This window comes from Talpa occidentalis, unplaced genomic scaffold (genome assembly GCF_014898055.3).
Source record: "Talpa occidentalis isolate TD23 unplaced genomic scaffold, MPIMG_talOcc4v2.1 talOcc4.9, whole genome shotgun sequence".
Classification (NCBI taxonomy): Eukaryota; Metazoa; Chordata; class Mammalia; order Eulipotyphla; family Talpidae; genus Talpa; species Talpa occidentalis.
In genome coordinates this window covers 52,741,631-52,768,816 of record NW_023605305.1, presented here as the reverse complement: position 1 = coordinate 52,768,816, position 27,186 = coordinate 52,741,631, and the positions used below count along the sequence as shown (strand labels likewise).

General features: G+C 35.5%; 1 protein-coding gene across 5 annotated transcripts in view; it reads right to left on the bottom strand.

Annotated features, from left to right (window-relative positions):
• The window catches only part of NEGR1 (neuronal growth regulator 1), a 788,184-nt gene that overhangs the window by 160,502 nt on the left and 600,496 nt on the right, over positions 1 to 27,186 (bottom strand). For all 5 annotated transcript variants that reach the window (XM_054691007.1, XM_054691009.1, XM_054691008.1 and 2 more), the window contains exons 5-6: positions 23,284 to 23,404; positions 6,430 to 6,581 (exon numbers count right to left, since the gene is read on the bottom strand). In XM_054691007.1, coding sequence (XP_054546982.1) covers positions 6,430 to 6,581; positions 23,284 to 23,404 — 273 coding nt within the window. The remainder of the gene's footprint in view (positions 1 to 6,429; positions 6,582 to 23,283; positions 23,405 to 27,186) is intronic.

The following is a 27,186-nucleotide window of genomic DNA, read 5'->3' as shown; positions in this document are numbered from 1 at the left end:
TTTAGATGGTGAGTCTTTTCATATGTGTCCTATAATGAATACCTGCTATTTTGTGAAAATGAGACATGAATCATATACAATGCATCCTACTTAGAAATGACTTTTATTGGTTACTAAGTTACTGATCAATGATAATGTACATTTGATGAATTGGACCCATAGATGGCAGGATGAGACCATCCAGTTTATATTTTTTATGAAGACTTAGAGATCTCAGGAATTATCTCTTCAGTTGCTCATGTTCTAGAAACAAAATCATGGTTGAAAAACAACAATTAAATCCCATATAATTCTGAACTCCAAACTTTTTACTTAACAGGTATTTTTTTCAATAACTAGTTGGTATACTATTATTCATTACTAAGTTTTTTAAAGCATATATTCCCAGAGGTTGATCTATAGTGTCTGTAGAATATCTCTCTCTCTCTTTCTCTCTCTCTCTCTCTCACACACACACACACTTTTAAAATGGAAATTTATTTCAGAAGAAAGTCAGGTTAAAAGGGTCAATAGTATGGTAATGAATAGAAGTGGGCTTTTAGTAGAAAATGTAATATATGCAAATATTGATTGGCAATGATAAACACCTGAAACTTATATGTTTTAATGCACCATTACTGCAATAAAAAAAATTAAAAAGAATTTATGGTCAGATAATGTTGAAGATGAAGGACTGATTATACACTAACTTTTCTATGGATTTCCCCCCATAAATTTTGCTTTTCCTTTATTGACAAATTATATACTCTTTATTTGAAGTAATTCTATTGATGCAGTTAGTACATCTCTACTGAGAATTATAGTTGCTCTTACAATTGCAATCTGAAGTCCATGGGCAGTGGAAGGCAAAGAGGTTAAGATTACATCATATTAATCAAAACTTTTTCTTGTCCTTTTGGGATCCCATAACAACTTAAGAAAAGAAGCAAACAAAGATTGAGGGAAGCATGTAGAAAACCAAGAAGCATAGCAAGTAAATTTACTATAGACTGAGGTTCTGCCTATTTGCCGGTTAAGAAGTTTTGATAGTACACGTAACCATTTATATCTATTAATCAGAAAACAAGTCCAAATCCCTCTAGCTGCTAAGGTATCAAAGCAGACCATCGGCCCGTGTTCTTCCTTTCATAGCCTAGCCTATAGAATATATTTTACTACACAGTTTTCTGTTTCCTCAACTGCTTATTTAAACTTAATGCACAGTGCCTCCCCTGGTGGCGCAGCGGTTGAGCGCTGGGTTGCGAAGCTGCCAGCAGCCTCTGCAGCGCCGGTTCCATCCCTGACCGCCGGGCGAGGGTCCCACATGGAGCGCAGACCTCTCCTGCCACCACCGGTTGCTCCCCTCAGCAGTGTATTGCTTCGTCAGTCTGCCTGCTCTGCTCCCCGCTACGGCTCTGGTGAATTCTCTCACCCTCCCGCACTTCTGACTGTACCCAGTGCTTGTATAAATAAATAAATAAATCTTTAAAGAAAAATAAACATAAACTTAATGCACAGCCACATGGATTTGACACTCAGTTTTCTGCAAAAACTGCTTTGGCAAAGATCAGCAACAACTTATTGTCAGACAACGGTTGAGTTTTAGATTTGTCTGTCCTGATGAGGCACTGGACACTGTTGGACACTGCTGATCCTCCCTCTTCTTGAACTGGTCTCCTCTTGTGGCTACTACAGTAGTGACCGATCCTTCTGTCATCTCTATAGACACTGAATCTGCATGCTTTTACAGACTGCTGCTCTTCCTCAGCTCACTCTTTGATTTTGACTTTATTTGGGATTTCAGTTCTTGCTCATCTTTTCATTCTACATGGCCTTTATGAAATATCTTATTTACTCTCTGGATAAAACTACCACCTCCATTCTGATACCTTCTAAATCATATTCCATTCTGGATATCATATCCAGCTGTCTACTGGACACTGCCTCCAACTGATAAATGTCTACAATTAAACTCCCCTAGCTCCTAATTACATCTCAATTCTCAACTTTCTCATCTTCTATTTTTATGCAATTATCTTGTTTTACATTTACTAATATAAGTCTAATACCTATAGCCTTTCCTAATTTTATCAACTTATTGAACCTCATCCCTTAATACTCTCTTTACCTCCAACCACATTAAGTTACTATTATGTTTTCAAATGTATCAGATTGTTTTATACTATATTGTCTTTAGATGAGCTGTTCCATACTAGAATATCTCATTTGTCCCTTCTCTCATCCTCCTACTCCTCATCATCATCACCACTAATGCCATACTCTATCACATCTTTAGTTCAAGGGTCATCTTCTTAAGAGCTTGCCCTGAGTCAACTGAGTTGATCATTCTCTTATTTATGCCACTCTATGCTGTGCACATAATTGTTGAATAAAATCTGCAGAATTCTGTCTCTGAAAATGGGACAATGATGGCTAAAATGGAATTTTGAATCATATCTTAGTTATAATTCATGTAGTGCTATTACCTACTCTAGTCCTTGATGACAGTCCTTTCGTGATCCCTGAGACTGGATTATGAGCTTCTTCTCTGCTCCAGTATATGGTGCCCCTGAGTAAATTGCATTACAGCTGCCTGTTTCTTGTCCCTCTCACTTGTTTGAGAATTCTTTATGATGAAGTTCCAGTTCTATTGTTCTTTTTCTCTCCAATACCTAGCACAATGCTTTGTACATTGTAAGCAATGTGCAATGCACAAATGAATGTTGCTTACTGAATGAGTTATCTGTGCCTCAAAATAGAGCACATTGCTTTTTATTCATTAAATTTTCCAGATGTCTGAATTCCTATGCTTCAAACACCACATTTAATCTGGAATTAGTGCCATGAAGTCTAGTTCATGCACGGAGCAATAGATGAGGTTGAGTTATGAGCTAAATTGAGACATTATTTTAAATGTGTATGCCTTCTCACACATTCACTAGGGACAGTTTATCAATTAAACCCTCAATAATGTATTGGGCAGTCAGTTACTAAACAAGCCATGTCTGTAGAGTTTTTTGAAATGAACTGAGTATTCATGGGAATATGATATAATAACAATGGTTAACATTTACTGAATATTTACTTTGATCTAGGCTGTGATGAGTGCTTTACATTCATCATAGCATTCAGTGTTTATACCGAGTTATTATTATTGCCCCTGTTTTATAAATGAATTAACTGAGTTCTTGGCACTTAAGTAATTTATTAAAAGTTGCACTTATGTGTTATGGTAAAACTGGGATTCACACCAAAGTCTTCTGTACTCCCTTTACATGAAACACACACACAAACACACACACACACATACTCACACAAAAAAAAAATTCTGCATTCCTTTTTGGATGGTCTTATTTATTGCAAAGTCTATATGTTTTTAGTCTTCTTGATGGCCTGAGAAATATAGGTTATTACAAACTTGGCATAGATTGCAATGATATCAGCATTTATATTAAGTAGATATGGTTGGGAACCTGGTTCTTATGTGACTTAAAACTCTTTTGGAAAAGTATTACCAGCAGGTTTGAATGTTTGCTATGTATAAACATACACTAGGAACTCACATTTCTGATCACCCTGTCCTTGATTGTATTAATTATTCAGGGACACAAATCATGAAGGCATACGAGTGTTCTTACTCATAGCATCTTCCAAATATCATCATGTACAGAGATGGCAGACTCTTCAAAATCTAATTCCTTTCTCCTGGATGAGAAGATTGATCAGTTAGCTTTACACAATCCCTAACTATAGGAATGGCTGATCTTAAGTAACAGATTTTTTAAAAATTCTTGATTAGGTCACATGCCAATATCCCATCAGCCTAGGATGGCTTTCAGTCTTTGATCAGTTTAAAGGTTGAAAACCCTCCCATTCATCGATCTTGAGAAGATAGAACAAGAGTTTTTATCAAGGGACACATCACTGCACCCAGATAGCATCTTAAAAACTTTAGGCAGCTTTATCCCAGAAATAGTTTGCAGATTCACACTGCCTGTCCTGGATAACTATACTATTCCATAGAGAACTGCAATCCCACCAAAATGTGTTTTTAAATGTCCCTGGGTCTAATTTTTAATAGTTTTAGTCAAGCTTGGACCCCATTCATCTTTTATACACTTATAATTGATATCTGGTTTATGTTCTTTATATTTAAACATTTATTTAAAAACAAGCATTTATATATTGAAGAATAACACTCTAAATTATTGAAGAAAAGTTGATAAAAACCACAAAAAGGGCAATATGTTATACGTAGAGATTTATCTTTTGAAAAATTTATTGCAACTGATACAATCCTCTCTCACTCGATTGATGGTTTTATGCTCATACTGTGAGACAATGAAATATAGTAAAGCTTGGACTCTGAAGCCAGACTGTTGAGATTCCAATTTTTGCTTTGTCACTTATTACCAATTTGACTGAAACCAAATTTGAAATGTCTATCTTAACTTCCTCATTTGTACAAAGGAAATTGTAGAATTTACCATTTGGGACTGTATGAGAATTAAATGAACAAATTCATATGAAAAGATTATAAAGGGATCTGGTTCAAAGTAAGCTAACATTTCTATTATTTGTAATTGCTATTAAATTGTATATATCTAGAGATTACAAATACAGATTCTATAGATAAAACCCAGTTCATTCATTCATTTCTTCACTATCCATTCAATCACTTATTCAACATTGAATTATCACTAAAGATTTACTGATTGCTTTCATTAACTAGCAGACATTGTGCTTAGAGATATGGGAGATAAAATAATTCAACGTTGACCCTGTCTCCTCAACAAGCACAATATGATGAAGAGAAAAATATATGAAAATAATTATCACACAAAATAGAAATGGTGGTGCAATAAGAGATTCAGATGAGGTCTATCAAAAATGCTAATATACAGACATTTCTTTGTAATTATAGATATCATTAGCATATTATGTATTTAACAAATTAACTAAATGCATGAGGATTTTGTAACACCTCAACATATATAAAGCCTTTTCAGCAGTGCATTGTTTCTGGATGATCATGCTAAAGTCGTCAGAGTACAGCAAACATTTAAATAAGTGACATTTGTTCCTAATTTGTTGTATTCATTAGTGCTTGTTTTGAAATCAGAATGTAATTTAGAAATTTAAATAGCAAAAAATTAGTGTATTATAAAGTTTTACATTTTTCTTTACTTTCCCTTTTTAATTCATTTATTCCTTCATATTCTTAAATACTTAAGCTATTTGGAATGGTAATAATATACCAAAGAAATATAAATATACCAATATTTATATTAAATTGAAATTCACACTGTTCTACAATATTTTCAGTGACATAATACTAATAATTACACTAAATAAATCATCCTCATGGAAGAACTCAAGCAAGTATATTTTACTATGGTTACTGCATGGCGAATAAAATTTTTATTTCAAAGTGGGGGTACTAAGAAATACTCAGTATTAAGCTGAAATAATAAATGATATGATGCTTTAAAGGTGAATACAGAACAAATCATTTTAAAGGATTATTTTTCTATTAACAACAAACTGATATATTTTGACATCAGATGTTCTTAAATCATAATTCAAAGCTTATAAACTATGTAAATTCTTATCATAACATATATTTAAGTAATCAGAATATTATACATCCCACCCCCAATTCTGCAAATTGGATGTGATCATGTTACTGTAAAACATTACTACAAAAACATTAACTATGATGATTCAGATAGTTTTGGGAACTGAAATGACAATGTATTTTCCATCTTCTTTGAAAAGTTTCATTTCAAGATTAGAAATATTTTATGGTTGAAACAATGTTTTGATTATTCAGTTTATAAAAAGCACAAAAGCTATTTGTAGGAGCACAGGTGTATCTCCCTTTAGCTAATCCTGTGTTGCTCTTCTTTTTTCAATTCTAGTCCATGGATACTAAGACACATTAATAATATTATGTTCATTTAAACAAACCTTAAGTTGTATTTAAAAATACAGTTTTGCATATATATAATTTCTTTATGAATAAATATTTGGTCCATGATAATTTATTTAGTGCTTCATTTTACCTAAGGCAAATGGAATTCTTGCTATTACAAGATGAAAGGCTAAAGAAAATCAGCTACAAGAAACCAACCCAAATTCATTTCTGCTTCAAGATAATATAACACAATTTTAAAAAGAAACAAAACAAAAAAGGAAACAAAACCACCTTCAGTCAGAGGTATTTCTAAGTTGATATTATTTTAGCTCTAAGATATTTCTTAAGCATGTGGAGACTTCTATAGGGATTCTCAAGATCCATTTGATTTGGGGGCCACATTTCCTCTGGATAGGACATGTCACATCAGGTTGTGTTCTAAAATGAACACGCCATTCTTAGGTTTTAGCTCTAGCCACAGACAGGAGCCAAGAAGCCCTGACTGGAAGCATTTTGGCGACGCTGTTACTTACGGTTGAGAGGCAGGCTCGCATTGGTTGTGCCTAGCTTGTTGGCAGCCACACAAGTATAGTTGCCGAAATGCTCCTGTGTCACGTTGGTAACAGTGAGAATGGATCTTGTGCTAAAATTCTGAATAATAATTCCTTGTTGGCCATTGAAGAGCCTGGAAGACAAAATAAATTCTAGGTAAATATTTGTTATATCATTTTCATCACAGATGGGGTTGTAGTGGCAACACTTAAAAGTTTTGGCCACACTAATGTCAGCATATAGTGTGATAATGGTACAATTATATTTTTCCTTTAATTAGTAGTGATTGGGGAGTAAAGGTTGTAGGACAGTTATAGGTGTTTCTATGGGATTATGCATGCTACATAACAAACTAAGCTTTTCTATCCATATGTCCTATTTTTACATTGTTTTGTATTTTAGAAAATTAAACACATCAGAGTAATGGCGATTCATCTGTTAATATCAAGTCAGTCGGTGTAAATGTAAAAACACAAACTGATAACTTGCTAGGCAGCTGCTAAGGTGAGTAGGCCATTTCATATAGTTATTATTGAATAACTCCCATGAAAGTTAACCATACATTAGAGATAGGATGGTACTGAGTCCAGGTTGAACATCATTTTACTGCCACCAAGTACAACCCAGACAAATGACTTGCTGTTAAACCTACAAAAAGACAGCAGTACACTATTGAGAAGTGCATTTAAAGTTGAGTCTCTTCTCTGTAGATTTTAGGAATGTGCCTGGGAAAGTCCTTAACGTTTTCAGGCCTCAATATGGGATTCCATTTTATCTGATTACATCCTTATTACTCAACAATCTCTCACATTTAACGGCAGAAGCCCTCACCCTCAAATGGACTGGCATGGCTTTATCGTTCTCAGTGCATGCTACACCCATTCCTGCTTCACTCCCCATCCCCCCGAATCTGTACCCAATGGGGACCATGCCTTTTAATTATTTTTTACATCTTTGTTCATTTTAAAACAATACGTGCTTCCCCCCACGCCGGGTGTAGGCCCCATAGAATTTCCTTCACTAATGCACCCATGCACCATCACCTCAGTCCTCTGTGCTCCTCCCTCCCTCCCTCTGATCCCTTATGATGCCTTTTAATCTCTGTCAGCCAGATTCTTCTTTCCCCATTTAGGTCTGTCCTAAGCCTATCTCTCGTTCTCTAATGTTCCTTAAATGACTCTCCTCTTTCTATCCACATCCTTTTATCCAAATTTTTATGGAATGTATAAAACAAAACCACACTTTTATATTGATCTCTCTAAGCAGTTTCCATGCACACAATTCTTTTCAATCCAAATAAATTGAATTGCTTTAAGTTCCTCATAAGATTGGGCCATATGGTCATACTTTATTTTATATCGAATCCTACATCATAATTAATAAATTCTAGTTTTAGAATAAATAGATCATAGGTCAATGGAATTCAATTGATACTCTCGTGACATAGGGAAAGGTAAGTCTCCTTAAGTGACCCCTTTAAGAAATCCCTCTCTAAACATGAAGCCTGCTATTATGAGGATGCCAGCCAGATAATAACTTCTCCCTAACTCTAAAGTTTATTGTGAAAAAGATGTGCTGATCATACTATGGGCTATATGAGCTCAAATGGTATGATAGGTTTTCCTTTATAATGTGTTCCAGTTTTAGTACTATTTCATGTAATAGTTGAATTTGATCTATCTAAAACTCAAAATTTAATCAGATTAATAAAACTTTGAGTTGAATAAACATTTAAAAACTTTAACTTGATCAGTGGACCTAATGATCTCAAACTCGGAAACAAGAAAATTGGACATGAAGATAATGGGCAGTGTTTACTCCTCTGCCTCATATTGCAAATGTATAAACAAATATGCTAAATTCCCATATTGACATTTACATATTTTCCTGAATTAATAGTATTTTTAACCAATTTTTAACCAATTTAGCCAATAGTATATTTTGTATATTTTTTTAAAAAATCAGTTTCATACTTCTGAAAGCTTCAGCATTATGACTCAAATCAATTTGCCCAAATCTATACTATGGTGACAGTATAGTCTCCAAGGACTTAGTAACTCCCTAGATTATAAAATCCCCATCATGTCCTATCACCAAAGACAAGATTCATTTTGCTGGTAAAGAATTGAGAAGAAAGTAGTTAGGCTCTTTATTTGGCTAGATTTTTGGGAAGAAAATCTCAAGGGTGTTTGTTCAGTTACTTCATGGCACTGCTTGCTTATGTTATGCTCCTTATCACTGTCTTTCTGAGTTGGCTTCCAATTTTCTACCTTTAATGAATCTGAAGGCAAAGCCTCAGATGTTGCTAAATCATGCAGTATATCCATGGCTGGAAGGGGTAGGTCATTTTTGGTTCTGGCCAGTAGTGCTATGTGCATCCTTTTCGGAGTGGCACATTAGTGCTTCAACTTCTGCTGCTCTGATCATCCTGGCAGGCTGTTATGACAATTAAAAAAAAAAAAAAAAAAAACAAGTATCTTACTGGGGGGGGGGGGAGATTTTCTTTCCTCTAAAGGAAGCTACCTCTCTGAGATTACTGGAGAGGTCCAAAGCTTACTTTCTATGATAGTTGAATAATTGGGATTTTTAGAAGTACTGACTTCTCAAATACCATTTCAGCAGCTATCCTCTCTAAGATGGTGGCTGGGGCAGATTTTACAAAGCTAACCTTGAGGGAAAGTGATGTCTAACATGGTATACATCTCTGGTGGATGTACTTTTTTGACTTTTCTTTAGGGATTCTGGAAGAGGAGTGGCGTTCCCTACTATAAATCAATCCTGAAAACAGTTATCACAGTGCTACAAAGATAAACTCTACATTACATGCTTAAGGACTAAACTAGGTAACACATAGTCTTTGAAGACTTTTAGAGGCCGTGAGAAGATCAAAGCTGGAGACAAAAATCAAATATATAAAGAGGTGTCTAACACAGAGAGTAATTTAGTCATATGTTTTCATCTTGACATACTATGCTTTGTTACTGGATATAGGAACGAGCCACACATAGAACCACCATAATGATTGGTTTTACTGTAATTATACTCCTTGAATAAAAAACATGTAATCATAGAGTATTTAATTGATGGCACATTTTTCCTTATGAAATAGTTTTATTCCAGTAAGGTTGGATATATTTTCTGTACAGAGAATTTTTATTAATAAATGCAAATATTTGACAAATTGAATTGTTATTCTGAGGAATTCTTTTTTTAAAATCTTTTTTTTTAAAGATTTTATTTATTTATACAAGAGCTAGGGTACAGGCCAGAGGCATGGGAGGGTGAGAGGATTCACCAGAGACAGAGTCAGGAACAGAACAGGCAGACTGACTGAAATACACTGCTGAGGGGAGCAGCGGGCATGACAGGAGAGGTCTGCTGCTCCATGTGGGTATCTCTGCAGCCAGCAGGGATTGAACTAGTGCTGCAGAGGCTGCAGACAGCTTCACAGCACTGAGCTCAACACACTGCGCCACCGGGGAGGCCCTATTCTGAAGAATTCTTAAAATCTTCAAGTACTCACATAGGAGTTTGTCACAAAATGAATTTGACCCCACTGATTTTACAATGCATCCCAGACTTGTTTGAAACCAGACTTCTGTTCATCAGTGAAGGGAAATCAGAAAGTGGCAATTCATAGACTAGTTTACAATACAGCTTGCAATACAATGAGAGAATATTGCCCTATTTGCAATACTTTCTTTTTCCAAAAGTTTTAACTCTTTCAACTATTGAGAGAGGCAGCTTTATATTGACTTAAATTATAGAATAAGAGATGCTTTCTTATAGTTCACCCCCCAATGAGAGGGAAACAAATTCTGTTATACTAGTGTTAAAATGTGTCATTTCTGACATTTCTTTCCCCTGCATCATTGTTAATTTTGGGACTGTATATGATTTCCTCACAATTCTCCTATCACTAAAGCACCCATAGTTCATTATAACAGTATCTGTGTTTTTTCCCTCTCATCTTCCCCACTCCCTTTTCCCTTTCTTCCTTGATAGTCCAGCTCCATGGTCAGTTTTCAAGGTTTGTCTTTGACCTTTTGTTTGGGTTCTCAGCATCACACATATAAGTAAAATCATACGATAGCTGTCTTTCTCCTTTTGACTTATTTTGTTTAGCATAATCCCTTCAAGATCCATTCATATTGCGGGTATAAGATCCTTTTATTACTGTAGATCCTGCTGTCCTCCATCCTCTGCCAATAATAGTTTATCTCATATGCCTATGATCTGAATTTTTGTGTCCTTTTACCTGATTCATAAGTTGAAATCATAATTCCCAAAGGTAATGGCACTTTGGGTGATGTTTAAAAGTCACAAGGATGGAAATTTGCAAAGGAGTGTCTAGAGAGATCCCTAGTGCTATCTGCTATGAAAGATTATAAAAAGAAGTCTCTGACTTAGAAGATGATCCTTACCAAACCATGGTGCTAGCACTCTGATCTTGGATTTCCTGGCTTCAGAATTATGACATAAATTTCTGCTTTTTTTTTTTTTATTTTTATAAGCTACCTGGTCTGTACTTAGTTTCTTAGTCCAAAGAAACTAAAGAATACATGGAGGGCCACTGCCCTGACTTCTTTCTTTTGCTTCTTGTTAATGCCTTAAAAATCTGTGAGTTGCTTCTTTGTCAGCAGATGTTGGCCACTTATAAGTGACATAGTTTGACCATCTAACTAGTTCTGAAAGAGAATAATCGCTTATATTTTCAAGTGTCTGTCAGAAGTAGCAAATTGGATAACTAAGAATATTTATATTTCTGACTCATGAAATGTCCACAGATTTTGTGATCATAACCTCTCTAAGCTAGAGGCTACCTAGAATGGTCACAGGAGCCCATAGAAAATTCACATTAGCAAAACTGACCATGTAGCGCACTGATTGTTAAGTTTGGAAAAAAAAAAAATGGAGCAGCTATACCTCTCTCAATGACAGCACACTAGTTTACATATTTTTTGACTTTGGATCATGGCTTTATATCTAGGTTTTTCAATGTGAGCAAGAATGCTCTATGTTTTTGGGAAATGTTAGCTTTTCTTAACACATTTACGACTGAAGTAATCCAGCATCAAAATTTTTCAACACTGTACAAAAAACTTTATGTTGAGATTGTAGGAAACTGACATTCAGAAAACATTTAAGCACTTTTAGATATATATCAACTAATCTTCATATAACCCCTATGAAGTGTTATTAATTCCATTTTACAGATAAAAAAATTTAGGAAATTGAAGTTAATTCATCATCTACCACCTGATAAATAGCAGAACAAAAATTCATTTTCAGGTCTTTTGACTATTGCTATCATCTCAAAGTAGCAAATGGTGCTAGTAGAAGACACCATATTGGATTTGAGTTTGGAATGACAAATTTAAAACCGTGAAAGGGTCAAGGAAATGAAGTCCATTCAGGGAATAAAAAGAATGGGGCAAAATAACCAAGTGTCATGTGGTAGCCAAAGCAGGACAGTTCAGTTCAATCCATGAAATGGATTTAATGGATAACAGGTAAAACAAAAATGTAGTGGTTAGTGCAGTTGGTTATTTGGAAATTTCTCTGACCAGAAGCTTCTTTATAGTCTCTTTAAGGCTTAGTCATGCCCATCAGTACAGCCTCTTACAGCACTTTTGTTCAGCCTTCAAGGGAGTCAGCCTTTTAGGTAACTCACAGTCCCGAGATGAGAAGCATGAAATGGGTATTGCTTTATCCTTTCTCAAACTACCGTCCAACAACACATAGCCCTATAGTGCCAATTACTGTTTGTTTTTCTTCCCATGGGTTCATATGCAGTTGGTAGTGAATTTCTCCCATGGTACACAAGCAAATTATGTAAGAATCATAGAAAAAATACTAGCTAGTGAAGAAAGTAATATTTTAAAGTAAGTCTAAAATTTTCTCTGAAGTTCAAGCACTAGTGATGCTATAGAGATATTGTGTTCTCTCTCACTTGGTCAAATCATTATTAAATATCAACTATTTCTCTTTGAAAACTGTTTAAGTTGTAAGTTTTCATATAATTGTGTGATTTTTGATAATTGGCTATATTTCTCATTAGAGTATGATTCTATTAGGGCAAGGTTCCTGGCCAGTTCTGTCCATTTTATTTTAAGCATGTGTGCTGGGAGCTTAATAAATATAGAATAATTACTGCATGCTTGCCTGAAGGAATTATGTATTTACATTTATGTAATTCTTAGAATTTTCATCTGTGAAAAGGAAAAATGAAACCAATATCAATGTATTTATATAAGAATGGTTTTCAAAATGTTAAATGTAAAAATGTTATATCTATGCATATATATGTCAAAAGCAGTAGGCACTAGATATATGATAGGTGTTATTATTGTTCAATAATAGTGTCTTTTTCTGAGACAGAACAGATACATTTCCTCTCCGATGGCAGCAAAATATTAAATATTGAGCATACAGGAAATTATTTTTAAAGAAAAGATCTAGGAGAGTGACTGAAAAGATCATGGCATCATGATTTCAAGATGTGCCAAACTCAGTATCAATTACATGCACATTATCAACCTCATCTAGTCTTTTCACAGATGTGCAGGGTAGATTAAAAAAAAATAAAAGTAAAAAGGAGGAGGAGGAACTGGTAGAAACCAGAGAGAAAAGAAAATTTATGTGAACATGCTGCTATAGCAACCTATTGGTTTATTGTGTTGCTAAGTAGTTAAGGCTTGAAAACAATATGATATCATTTATTCCTAGGAACAGACTGAAGAATATCATGCATCACTGTCTTAGCCCCAAGGGGTATCTATCTTTAGTTGCACATTTGAATAAATTAATGTTATTATAATATATTAGGACACTTTAATGATTTTAGACTTTATTAAGCTATTTAAAATGTATGTCTTGTTTACTTTATCAATTTTAATGAAATTAATACTTTTAGATTAGAGAACTTTAGGCTGCCTTACTTATGACAGTCTGATTCACGTGGGGAGATATTCCCTTTTAACCCTACATCAAGTAAACAAAGACGACAAGTACAGGTGTCATGTTCTCCTGACTGCAGTGGGTCTTGTATCCCTGACAACCTGGCCTATGAATAAATTTCTCTCCTCCTCTTGAACTGCTTACCCTATATCAATGCGTCCATGATTTTTTTGGTCAAATTTCATTCCACGACATACCAGCACAACCATTGTGCAGAGACCACAATCACTAAAATTGACATTCCGAGAAGTCAGAATTGAGCAAAAGAAACCAATTTCCTTTCTATAACCAGATATTAGTTTCACAGTGCCCCACAATCAAAGATGGCAGCATTTGCACTGGTAATCTCATCAATTTGAAAGTGTATTAAAATAACAATGTCTCTCTTTACAGACACATCACCCAAAGCAGTGATAGTGAAGAGAAAGATAAACAGCTGGGACTACATCAAATTAAAGAGCTTCTGCACAGCAAAAGAGACAATAACAAAAACAAAGAGAAACCCCACCAACTGGGAGAACATTTTTGCACCCAACACTAATGATAAAGGACTGATCACAAAAATCTGCAAAGAGCTGATGAGACTCAGCAACAACAAAGAAAATAATCCAGTCAAAAAATGGGCAGAAGAGCTAAAAAGAAACTTCTCTGAAGAGGAAATGCAAATGGCCAACAGACATATGAAAAAATGTTCAACATCACTTGTCATCAGGGAAATGCAAATCAAAACTACCATGAGATACCATCTCACACCAGTGAGAATGGCACATATTAAAAAAACTAGCAACAACAAATGTTGGCGAGGATGTGGAGAAAAAGGAACTCTTGTGCACTGTTGGTGGGAGTGCAAACTGGTCCAACCACTATGGAGAGCTGTGTGGAGATTTCTGGACCTACTAAACATAGAGCTTCCATATGATCCAGCAATTCCACTCCTAGGTATTTACCCAAAGGACACAGAAACATCAATTCCAAAGAGCACCTGCACTCCTATGTTTATAGCAGCACTGTTTACAATAGCTAAGCTTTGGAAACAACCCAAATGCCCAAAAATAGATGACTGGATCAAGAAGATGTGGTACATATACACCATGGAATATTACTCAGCATTCAAAAAAGATAAACACATGCAATTTGCAGCAACATGGATGGCACTGGAAGGGATCATGCTCAGCGAAATAAGCCAAAAAGAAAAAGTTAAATACCGGATGGTCTCACTCATAGCAGGAATCTAGAAAACTTAAATAAGGGACCAGGAAAATGAATATAAGAAAGTGAAAATCAAAATCAACAAAAAACTATGAACCAGAGACACTTTTTGGGGGGTGGGGGCGGGAGGGGAAGGATTGGGGTCAGAATGGGGCGTTTGCAATTGTATGGGGGAATATAAAAATAAAATTTAATATTTAAAAAAAAAAAAAAAAAAAAAAAAAAAAAAAAATAACAATGTCTCTACTTTATAGGTATTAAAAGTCTTGCAATAAGGTGTGCTCCAATCACCATGTTAGATATTGGAACACGACGGTGAACAAGGCAGAATCCTTATTCCAAGGTAAATTACAGTTTTTGTTTTTTAAGATTTATTTTATTTATACAAGAGCTGGGGTACAGGCCAGATGTGGGGGAGGGTAAGAGGATTCACCAGAGACAGAGTGGGGAACAGAACAGGCAGACTGATGGAATACACTGCTGAGGGGAGAAGCGGGCAAGACAGTCTGCCGTGCCATGTGGGATTCTCGCTGGCAGGCAGGGATCGAACTCATGCTGCAGAGGCTGTGGACAGCTTTTCAGTGCAGCGCTCAATCGCCTGCACCACCAGGGAGGCCTGTAAATTATAGTTCAGAGGAGAGTTGTACAAGTGAAAACATTGAGTATAGTTTAATAAGTGTTTTGATAGAGGTAAGCACATGTGAGCACATCTGGAGAGTTTCTTCTCTTAGTAAAAAGGGCTCAGGATAGTTTTTCTAGAGAAGACTGCATGTCACTTGAGACTGAAGAACTAATGGAAGGTAGATAGTAAAGAGTAGCCAGGAGTGGATGTGTATGTAATGGACTTATAAGCAAAGTAAAGTAACCAACCTATAAGGAGGCCAGAAAGACAGAGATTGTGCCACAGTTTGGGAACTGAAATATTTCAGGATGACTATAGCCCCATTATTGTGACATGGTACAGTGGAGAGAAGGATTAGAGAAGAGAAGGATTAGAACATGAAGCCTCCTGTGTCAAACTATATTCTTGCGACCATGAAGAACCACTAAATGGATTCCAATATAAAGTGATAAAAATCTGATAATTATTTAAAAAATATCACTTTGGATTTTAAGAACTCAACCAAATTCTAGTGATCCTTTGGGAGATTGTGTATACAGCACTGACTCCTTGATTTTGTTATATTCTAAACCAAACTCAGCACAATTCCTCCCAAATATTTTTTTCCTGTATTCCTATCCTCAGTGATAACTTCACCGTTTACTTTGTGATCAAGATAGAGAACCTGAAATTCTCTTCAAATTTCCCTGTCCATGTATCTAATCAGTTACTGGAAAATATGATTATTACCCTTTCTCTCTCTTGCTTTTTAAATAAACATCCAATACCTTAGTTTAAGACATATTTTACATCCAATCCATTCCTCCCACCTGATCTAAGAAACATTTTGTGAAGAAAGGGAGTGGGAGCACAGTCCCCTGTGCTCCTCCCTCTGTGTACGGATGCATTGGTGAAGGAAATTCTATGGGGACTGCACCTGGGTCTGGGGGGAGCAAATATTGTCTAAAAATGAACAGTGATGTGAAAAATAAATAAATAAATGGATAAATAAATAAAAAAACCTTCAGTGGCTGCCTAATGTCTATGGAATCAAGTCTACTTAGGATAAAGAGAAATGTTATTAGGGGAAAGAAAAACAATCAAGCAGTAAGATAATTCTCCTATAATGTGTCTTTCTAAAACTTAGAAAATGAGTGGAGTAACAAGTCCATCACATTTACATTGTTACTGTTATATCTCTTTTTCTCTTTTTTCCATTTCTCTCATTTAGCACCTCAAGCTTTAAGTGTTGACTTTATGTAAGTGAAATGTAAAAAGGTGCACATTTTTCAAAACTATCATATATGAAAATGCCTTGAAATCACAATGTGCTACATAAATATATTTCCATAACTTTAACATAAATAAATTACATGTAACATAGCAATGAAGAAGGATCCCTGAGGATAGAAACAGATATTAACTATTCTGGTTACTTTGAAAATGAAAGGGGAGAAGACCCTTTCTTTCAAATTCTTTCATCAAAGTGAATGCTCAGATGAAATTTATGATTAGGTAGTAAATATCTAGAATAGGAAAATGGAGAGGAAAGGTCACTCCACTTCATTATGATTTTTCAAGTTCATCTCACCTCTGTAAAGCCAAGAATGAAAAATCATCATCCCCTAAAGTGAAAACCTAACCCAACTGAAAAAGGTCAGCATACTTCTGTGTAAAGTGAACATGGTTTATTTTGCATGGTTGATTTTAAGCATTTTCCATCAATTCACTGGAACCTATATACACTTTTTAGGTATCTGTGCATGTGGATCTTATGCATGTAGATAACTAATCCTTTATAAGGCAAAATAGTAATAAATGCTCATCATATATCTTCAAAATAGTGATAAACAGTGATATAGAATGAGCAATTAACATTATTCTGAAATGATAGAGGGGCTGGCATGCTATGTTGTAAGGAATGACTTAAAAACGCATCTGCTAAATTTGAAATTTATTTCTTAAAAATCAAAACACAGGTTCTAACTGTCAAATACAAAATATTCCATTTTTTAGGTACACATTTGCCTTTTAACTGATGTATTGATAAGGTGCAATATTTTACAATTTGTTTTTCATTCATGGGGTTGACTTGTAACAGAAATCTTGTTGCAATTCAAAAATTCAAAACACATTGCTGTTACTAATCATTATGCTGAAAACAAACAAAGTAAAAAAATAATATTTAAAAATCATAGAGCAGTTAAACTTGTAATAAGGAAACAAAAGGTACATCTTTCTAGGTCAGAGGTTTATATTTCAGAAAAATAAAAAAAAAAAAAGATAAAACAAGCGAGCAAAAAGCAAAATTCTGACCTAAGACAAGATCGCCATGCCCCTTCCCAGAGTGATACAAATCCCATGTTTTTGCAATATTTATTTAAATGTTAGCCCATGGTTTTAGTCTTAATCCTAAGAGAATGTACTGTTCTCAATCCATAGATTAAATTCATGTCATCAAGACATAATCTTCTCTATAGTATTTTGTTTATTCTGAAAATGTCCTTTCACTTTTGAAAGTTTCCTTTCACTCCATATAAGGAAAATCTTCTTATCAATCATCTCTGTTATCAAGAAAAAAAGTTGAAAATTTTGCTTTAAGTAATGAACTCCAAACTCTGATTTCCTGATACTAAAAGCATATGAGTTAGAGTTAAGTCTACTAGGCATATTCTTGACAGGTAGGCTGAAACAGAGTATAGTATTAAAAAAATAACTTTATACTAAGGAGTAATATTAGAATATGATGTATATAACTTTAGTTATTCCTGTGATGCTTTTATAAACCATGCAGTAAGTTGAACATGCAATGACTAGTATTTCCAATAGGCAAATAATTACATTATGTATGAGGAGATACTTGGGAGCCATCCTTGAAGATGCTTCTCACCTCTTGATATTCATGTCCCTGTGTTGCCCCTCAAACACTGAAGAGTGTCACCCTATCTAGCCAGTAAGGTTTTTCACAAATGACAGAGTATGACTTCTGGGGCTGAGACATAAACGGTCTACTATCTTTGATCACTAGATCTGGGAAAAGTCAACTGTCATGTCACGAAGACAGTCAAGCAATTTAGAGAAAGGTCCATATGGTAGTTAACTGAGATCACCTGCCAATAACTAGCACTAACTTGGTGGACTTATGAGTGCGCGACTTTGGAAGCAGCTTCTCCAGCTCTTATCAAACCTTCAAATGAACAGGTGATATCTTGAGCAGCAACCTGATGAGAGACCCTGAACTATCACCATCCAGCTAAGCTGCTCTTAAGATCCCTCACCCAGTGAAAGTGAGATAATAAATGCTTACTAGTTTCAGATGTTAAATTTTGGGTTAATGTGTTCCTTAGCAATATATACCTAATAATAACATTGTATTTGAGGAAAAGGACATGAGCTGAGAGGCTGGCAAGTCTAAAATATATCCTGATGGCAATTTCATGTTGAGTATGTTGGACAACTATTCTAAGTCTCTTGTGTCTCAATTTTGTCATTAATAAATTGAGAATGATAAATACAGAAATCTGAAAAATCAATGAGATAAAAGAATTTAAAGGACCTAGAAAGCAATTTGTACTTATTTCTTCTTTTCTCTTAATTGTCCTTAATTTTAACGTTTCTTAAAGGTTTTTAAGCAGCTAATTCCAAGCACACAGAAATGGATTTTATAGGATGCCAAACTGTAGAGATCACACTGAGACTGACCACATACTAAAAAGGCTTTTTTATTTGAGCTTATTTATATTTACTCGAATGAAGATCTGGCTTTGAAGAGCTTGACTTGAGAGATTTAAGAGGTTTGTAAACATTTCCTTAAGTAGAAGTGAAGAGAGTAAGTTATTTCTGAGTATTTTTTTGTATGACCCAAGTATAAAAGATCCCTAGGAAATAAAACTCCTCAAGATCTTGGAAAAACTCTGCTGTATTCTGACAAGGTTTTTGACAGCCTCATGCTCCCATCAGAGACCCTAAGGTCAAGAAAACAATTTGGAAACATGCTATACCTGTTTCTTCTCTGTGTGCCCACCTTGATGCCATTACTTCTGTGTCTATGACTAAATAAATTGGAGAACTATCAGTGAGTGTTTGTATAAGCAGTATTATTTTACTAATTCATTACTGACCTGCAATGCCTTTACCCTCGGCATTTAATGATGACATTTCAAATTATTCTTGATAGACTCCGAGGTGCATAATCTGTACTATGTCCCATATTATAGGGTTTAAATCCATGGTTAGAGTGCAGGTTAGACTTCCTGGGTTCAAATTCCAGCTCTGCCACTAACTGTATGAATATATTCAAATTACTTAAAAACACACTGATTTGGTATGCCCCCACCTCAATAATAATAGAATCTGTCTTATAGTTTTGTTGTGAAAATAAAATAAGCTAATATTTGTTAACCATTTAGAATATTGTCTGTCCATTTTAGCAAGTGCTCATGTTAGCTTACATTTTAAATGAAATAAATGTTTGAATGATCTGGTCCCTGAATGGAGCATGACAGTTCTTACCAGTGGATATAATAACAACCATTCAGCAAATAGAATTCTTTCTCTCCTTTCCTTGTATATATTCAAGTGTGCTTTATTATAATTTTGAGAGGAACTGAGATATTCTGGGGGTATTTGTATAATTCCTAAAATATAACTCTCACAAATGATAACTGTATATTCTCTCTGAAATGCAAATATGTTTGCCTTTGAAAAGTACATTTGATCACAGCTTCTTGAATATGTGTATGTGTGTGTGTTGGGGAAGGACATTGGCTGGAATCAATCTACATTTTTTTTAGCATTGGTTTAAATTCCTTTGAAGATCTAGGGCCTCCCCAGTGGTGCAGTGGGTTGAGCACAGTGCAGTGAAGCTGTCCACAGCCTCTGCAGCATGGGTTCGATTCCCGGCCGGCCAGGGAGATCCCCACATGGCGCGCAGACCTCTCCTCCCACCCGATGCTCCCCTCAGTAGTGTACTTCGTCAGTCTGCCTGTTCTGCTCCCGGCTCTGTCTCTGGTGAATTCTCTCACCCTCCCACACCTCTGGCCTGTAGCCCTATGCCTGTATAAATAAATAAATTTTTAAAAAAATAAATTCCTTTGAAGATCTAAATAGAAACTATAGTCTATCTCTTAAGTTGGGGGAAAAACAGTCACTGAAGCTATGACTATGGGCACAAATCGACCCTTTGCTACATTGTCTATAGGCTGACAAAGTGGACAGAGGATAAAGCCTTCATTTTGACAATCGTTGCTGAATAAGGGAAAGAGAGAGAACAAAAATAAATTAGGAAACAACTTCCCAAAATATTAGATACAAAATGGTCTTTAACAAAGAGGAGCTCTCACTCATACTACAGGAATAATTTTTAGCTTTTAAAAAAAGAATGGAAGAGATTTAAAAGTGACTTGAAATATAAGTCATTATTTAAACTCTGCTTTGTGGAGGACCTGGGATTTGGAGTCACACCACCAGGATGTTATAGCCAAAGCGAGCATTCTGAACAGGTGGAATTGAGGATCCATTCTCCCTAAGTCAGAGAGAATACCAGAGAAGTACTACTTTCATAGATGTTACTTACTGGAATTCTAAACAAAATTGTATTTCAACAAAGGTATCATGATTTTCAATAGATTAAGAACCACTCCTCCAGATGTTTGTCCATATAATCAAAAATGAAAAACTTTTCTGTCTGGGTTATCAGAACCTAAGAAAGAATATAATAGTATATTGGTGTGTGAATATATATTAGTCTTGTAGGGTGGCACAAGGGTACTATTTTCTATTTATCTAACTATCTAACTATTTATCTAACTATCTAACTCTAAGTAGCATATAACTATTTATCTAACTCTAAGTAGCATATAAAAATAAGCATGATTTATCTAACTCTAAGATAGAACTATTTCTCTAACTCTAAGTAGCATATAAAAATAAGCAGGATTTCACGAAGTCACAGGAAGCAGATTTCAAATTAGTAAAGGTGATAATTACTAGAATTTTAATTTAAAAGAATTAAAATTGAATACCTTAAATTACAGGAATGGTTGCACATAAAATATTTATAAAAAAAATTAAGTAAACCCAAAGTTAGTTATTTAGAACAAGAGAGATAAGGTGATATCCTTAATTGTTAAGATGGGTGTTGACGAGAGAATATCTTCTACATATAATTTTTTTTAAGATTTATTTATATATACATGGAAGAACTGGGATACAGGCCAGAGGTATGAGGGTTAACAGAATTCACCAGAGACAGAGGTGGGGAGTAGAACAGGCAGATCCACTGACATACACTGCTAAGGGGAGCAATGGGAGAGAAAGGAGAAGTCTATTGTGCCATATATGGGTTAGCTCCCTAGCTGGGTGTAGGGTAAAGAAAATATCAGGCTTTTCTGCCCTTCCGCCATCAGGATAGATGATGGATCCTTGTCCTGAATGCATGCCTGATGGCGGCCACCTGGAATAGGGTGTGGGCATAGGTAAATGGGATTCAGCTGAGTTAAGACTGTGCTTTTAAGGGCGGCGTCACGGGGATGCCAGCAGCAGTAGCAGCAGCAGCAGCAGCAGCAGTAGCCGAAGCAGAAGCCGAAAGAGAAGCCAAGAAGCAGCAGAACGAACGCTAGAGAGCCCAGATAGAGTGAAGACTTGCTGGGGGCTGGGAGGCCTGCCAGCCTCCCAGGCCCCCAGCCAGCACCCCTGCCTGTCATATGCCTGGTGAACCCCAAATAAAAAACCTGCAAAACTACTGAGGACTCTGACTCCTCCTTTACCCGGTCTGCATGGGATCAGAAAAACCTGCACTGTGGTTCATTCCTGCCCTTTACACTGGGGATCGAACTCAAATCACAGCAGTCATAGTGTGAGAGTGCTGACACTTAACCACTATGACACCTGGGAGGCCCATACATATCAACTTTTTTTTTTTTATAAATCTTTTTAAAAAAGATTTATTTGTTTATACAAGCACTGGGTAGTCAGAAGCGTGGGAGGGTAAGAGAATTCACCAGAGCCAGAGCAGGGAGCACAACAGGCAGACTGACAAAGTACACTGCTGCTGAGGGGAGCAGCAGGTGGCAGGAGAGGTCTGTGCGCCATGTGGGACCCTCACCTGGTGGCTGGGGATCGAACCAGCGCTGCAGAGGCTGCGGGCAGCTTCACAGGACTGCATTCAACCATCCATGCCACCAGGGAGGCCCTGATATTTATTTTTTGATGGAAAAAAATGGCAATTTCATATGGTTCAACCTAGCATTTTATTGAATACATCACTCCTAGCTTTGAGGCAAGATATATATTATATAGGCAATACCCTCCCCCCTCTGCATTATCTCTTCCAGTTAAAGTACAGGGGTCTCACTCTTTAATAGCTCGGTAAGAGCAGCTCAAGAGGTCTGAATCAGCTTACTGGTTGAAAGTAAAGAGAAAGTAGCCTAGCCCTGTCTTCTCTTGTTTAATAGCACTTGCCAAGGCTTTCTGGGGCTTCTCAAGAAGACAATCATGCAGCGCTGAAGTTAGGTTAGCCTAAAATCCCTTTGCTTAGTTCCTTAACTGTGTACATTATCTCCTTTACAGCTGCTTTAGTGTTAGAATATCTAAACCACAGTGTCCTATAAAACAACATGTTAAAATATCTTGCAGGAGAGTAAGGCAGGTGAAAGGGTTGAGGCTTATCAAGGAAGCTAGGCAGAGACAGCAGCTCTGATTGCTTCTGAAGTGCACTTGTGGAAGCTGTGCCCAAGTTTTTTAAGAGCAGGTTTGCTTCCCAAGTAAACATGGTCACCAGCAAGAACATGGTATTCTGCTTCCAAAGGGAGAGAATGAAATGAAATGCATCAGTGAGAGGGGATTTGCAGGCATATCTGAGATCATATAAACCAAAGTGGACATTTCTTCTGAATGCCATTAGCTACTCATCTCTCCCATGTGAACCCCTTCAGTTTGACTACCCAGGAGGAGGCTGCTGAGAATCATTCAAGCCAGTTAAAGAAATTGCTTAAAGTAAGTATCTGAAACACAAACACATTAACTCAAAGTGCTTGAAATACAGTAATGATCACAAAGTCCTTACTTCTTCTCTCCTTTGTACCATTCAAAGGCTGGAGGCGGCACACCTGCACCTTCACATCTTATCAATCCACTGCGTCCAGGGGCCACAGTGCCAGATTTAATTTCCTGAATAGTAGGAGCAACTGAAAAAGAAACAAACAAAAAACTAGTAAGGGACGGAAAACAATCTTCAGCAGAAATATAACACACATGTTTTTATTCCTTCTATATTCAAAGCAGTATTATGCTTGATAGGCCAATGTATCATATTTTTAGTGTTTCATGCTTTTAATACAAGAGTAGTCATTTGCAGGTTCATTTTCCAAGTTGGACAATAGATGAATGTTTCAGGGAGTGCAGAATAAATGCAATGCATTTTGGCCTTGCTTGCTACTGGAAAAATGGCATTAGTGAGGGCAACACTTCATCTGTCCTCTGGTCCCTATACTCCAATAATAACTCTCATTTATTGAGTGATCACCTGGAGCTATTCACTGGGCAAGGCACTTTATGTTCGTAACGTCCTCACAATAATGCTTTAAGCTAGATGGCATTATCCAAATTTCACACACATGAAAACTGAAACTGAAGCTCAGAGAGGTTAAACAGGCCACACAGCTACTCAGCTAGCATTGGATTTGAAGTCAGGCATATTGACTCAGAGCCTAAGCTCTTTCAATATTCTGTTTTCCTTAGATTACTCCCTGGGCTTTAGCATTTCAGAATTTTTAAAAATGTGCTTTCTTCTACCTGCAATGCTGTTCTTCATTTCCACAGACTCAAGGCCCAATTTAAGTGTCACTATTGCTAAACTCATCCCTCTTGCTCTGACTGGAAATAGCTTTTCCATCTTTGAGTAGTTCATCTAAATCTCTCAAACTTATACTTTCTCTCTTGTAATTATTAATGGATAAGTGAGGCTTCCTTGTCAGCTGCCTGAAGGCAGGTAAATATTTGATTCATCCTCACATATTCAGAGATCAAAACACAGTGCTTGGCACAAAATGTTGCTTAAAAACCTTTGTAGCATAGACATTTTTATTCATCAAATAGCTATTGAGCCATCACTACCTGCCAGGCATTTCTCAAGGCAGAAAGCAGTCAAATTCTGATGTGATGAAGTTTACATTCTAGAAGGGGAAGGAGACTATAAGCAATAAAAGCACATACAGAGTATAAGCAGTAACTATGATAACTGATGTTATTAGTTACATATTTGTGATATGCACTGTGATAAGCAATGCTTTAAAAATTATTAAAGATGAGTATGAAGAATTAGAAAGAATAATGGATAGCAATTTCATGTAGGGTGATCGGTACAGTTCTCATTGAGAAGGTAAGATTTAAACAAAGACTAAATATAGATGGGTGAGCTTACTATGTGGTTATCTAGAGAAAGACTTTTCCAAGAAGGAACTGTTAACATTCAGTAAGTCCAGAGGCTGAAGCAAGCCTGGCATTTGAGAAACCAAGATCAGCATGGCTTAAGCAACAACGAACAAGGGAAATGTAGTGTGATGATTAATTTTGTGTCAACCCAACTGGGTCACAAAGTATTCAAATATTAGTGAGGTAACTGCTATAAAGTCTTTGGCCCATTTTTTTTTTTTTAATTAGGGTGTTTGTTTTCTTATTGTTGAATTTAAGAGTGCTTTGTATATTATGAATAATGGTATTTTATGAAATGTGTCTCCTGCAAATATTTCCCCCAGTTTGTGACTTTTTTCTCTTTCTTGTGATAGTGTGTTTCGCATAGTAGAAAATATAATTTTAGTGAAGTTCCGCTTACCAATTATTTCTTTCATGGATGATGTCTCTGGTGTGATATCTAAAAAAAGTTATCACCAAACCCATGGTTTATTGAGATCTAGATTTTTTCCAATGGAGTTTTATATACCTGTCCTTTTCACATACATTTTTTTCCTGTCAATCTTTTTAACAAAGTGTATATTTTAAATAACTATGAGAAAGAAGTACAAGAAGAACCACAAAGATGCAAATACTAATTTATTTAGACAAATAACCTGAAAAAAGTATATACTATGGATATAGTTTGTTTCTTTAAAAAGTAATAAAAATACTGAGTTTAATGTTTTTTTCTATATGCAAAACTATAAACACTCTTAAAACAGAACATTGCCTTTTGTTTTAAAATACATAGCATAGTCATCACTTTCTGTGAAGGGTGAAACTTCACTTTAAAATTACAGCACCTCTATTTCTTTGTAGTATTCTTGATCATAAAGGTCAAACAATAGTTCTAAAAATATTGCAAAGAAATGTTTTTATTAAAGTGCTTGATAATAGCATGGTGAAAAATAATGAAACATGTTTACAAAAAAATTGAATAAAATATAAAGGTATTTTACAGGTATGCATGTTCTCTCCTTCATGCAATATAAAGAATCACTTAGTAAATTTTAACTTTATTTGTTAAGCAAAGATTTATGCACCCCCATAAAAGTCAATAATATATACAAAAGACATATGTAAGTAAAAACCCAACTATTCTTTAAGTATTATGATACTGTTTGTAAGAAATACAGGTAAGATTGTATTTTCAGTCTTGTTCTCTCAGGTTTTCATTTCTCTCTGTCATACCAAGAGGCTGTAATCTTTTATGATATCCAACTATTATTGAAGATGAAATAACCATATGCAACAGGAGATCCATCACAAGCTTCTATTGATAACCTGGTTAGTTTAATTACTCTCTTGTTTGTCAAGGGGGCCATGACTCATTACAAACAAAACCATGAAATCCGGAACATTGCCTGAAAACTCAGGCGTAATGAACCGAAATAAAAATCTAATTTGTCATTAAAAGGCTTTTATGCAGTACAGTGTGCATATGGCTCAGCACAAGGTGCTTTACCACACAAGTTAAAGGGACATGGTCCTCCTGTCTAGGGGTTCACAGGTTGCTATGATAGACACTGCAAATGGAGACACCTAAATGTCATATGGAAGCACAAAGTGAATGAAGAATTAATAACATTGTGCATAAGAAAAAGGACAAATATCATTTTGTGTATTAGAAAATTTAATGGTTATGATTTGTGGATAATCAAAATGTAATGGGTAGTCTTATGTAGATTTCATTTTTATGCTAAAATTACAAACTTAAAATTGAAGTCTCTATTGAATTTTTCTTGGGGACATGAATAAATATGTATTTGAATTAGTCTGTCTCAATTGAAAATGACTATTCAAAAGGAATAGAACTAATCCACTTACTTATTTTTATTTACTTCATCAATAATATGGAGATCATATTATTTAAAAAATATATCCCTGGTCTTAAATTGCTAATATTCTTGACTCTGTGTGTGAGCCCATACTTGCAAGTGCAAACAAACAAACAAATAAATAAAATGTCAGGGGGTGATATAAACTAAGATGGAAGTTAAGGAGGGTAAAAGAACAGCAAGGTATGCTATTTGATATGTTGCAATTACTGAGTTCCTTATTTGAATGCATGAATGATATGACAAATAGTCATATAGCTATTTGTAAGAAGTTATTAAGAGAAAATGGAAAAGTCAGAGATCTGTGTGAAGAATGTATTTGCAGTGGAAATATACTTAATACGATGAAGGAGCTTCAAATGATTGTTGTGGCTAAAGTAGAATAAGTGAGGAAGAATATAGAGGAGAGGAAGTGTCTAAAAGCAATGGCGGCCCACATTCTATAGGGTTTGGTAGCTCATGGTAAACTTTGAATTTATTCTAAGGAGAGATACTTTAGAGATTTTGAGTAGAGCTGATACATGATTTGATTAACACTTGCAAAAAATGTTTGGCTGCTATGCCAACAAGAGGTGTGAAGAGGCAGGAGAGGGAATAGGCAGAGCAACTAGAAGTAGTCTTTAGGATGATAAAAAAAAATCATTGGTCAATATCTAGAAAAAGTAAGAACTGAGAGA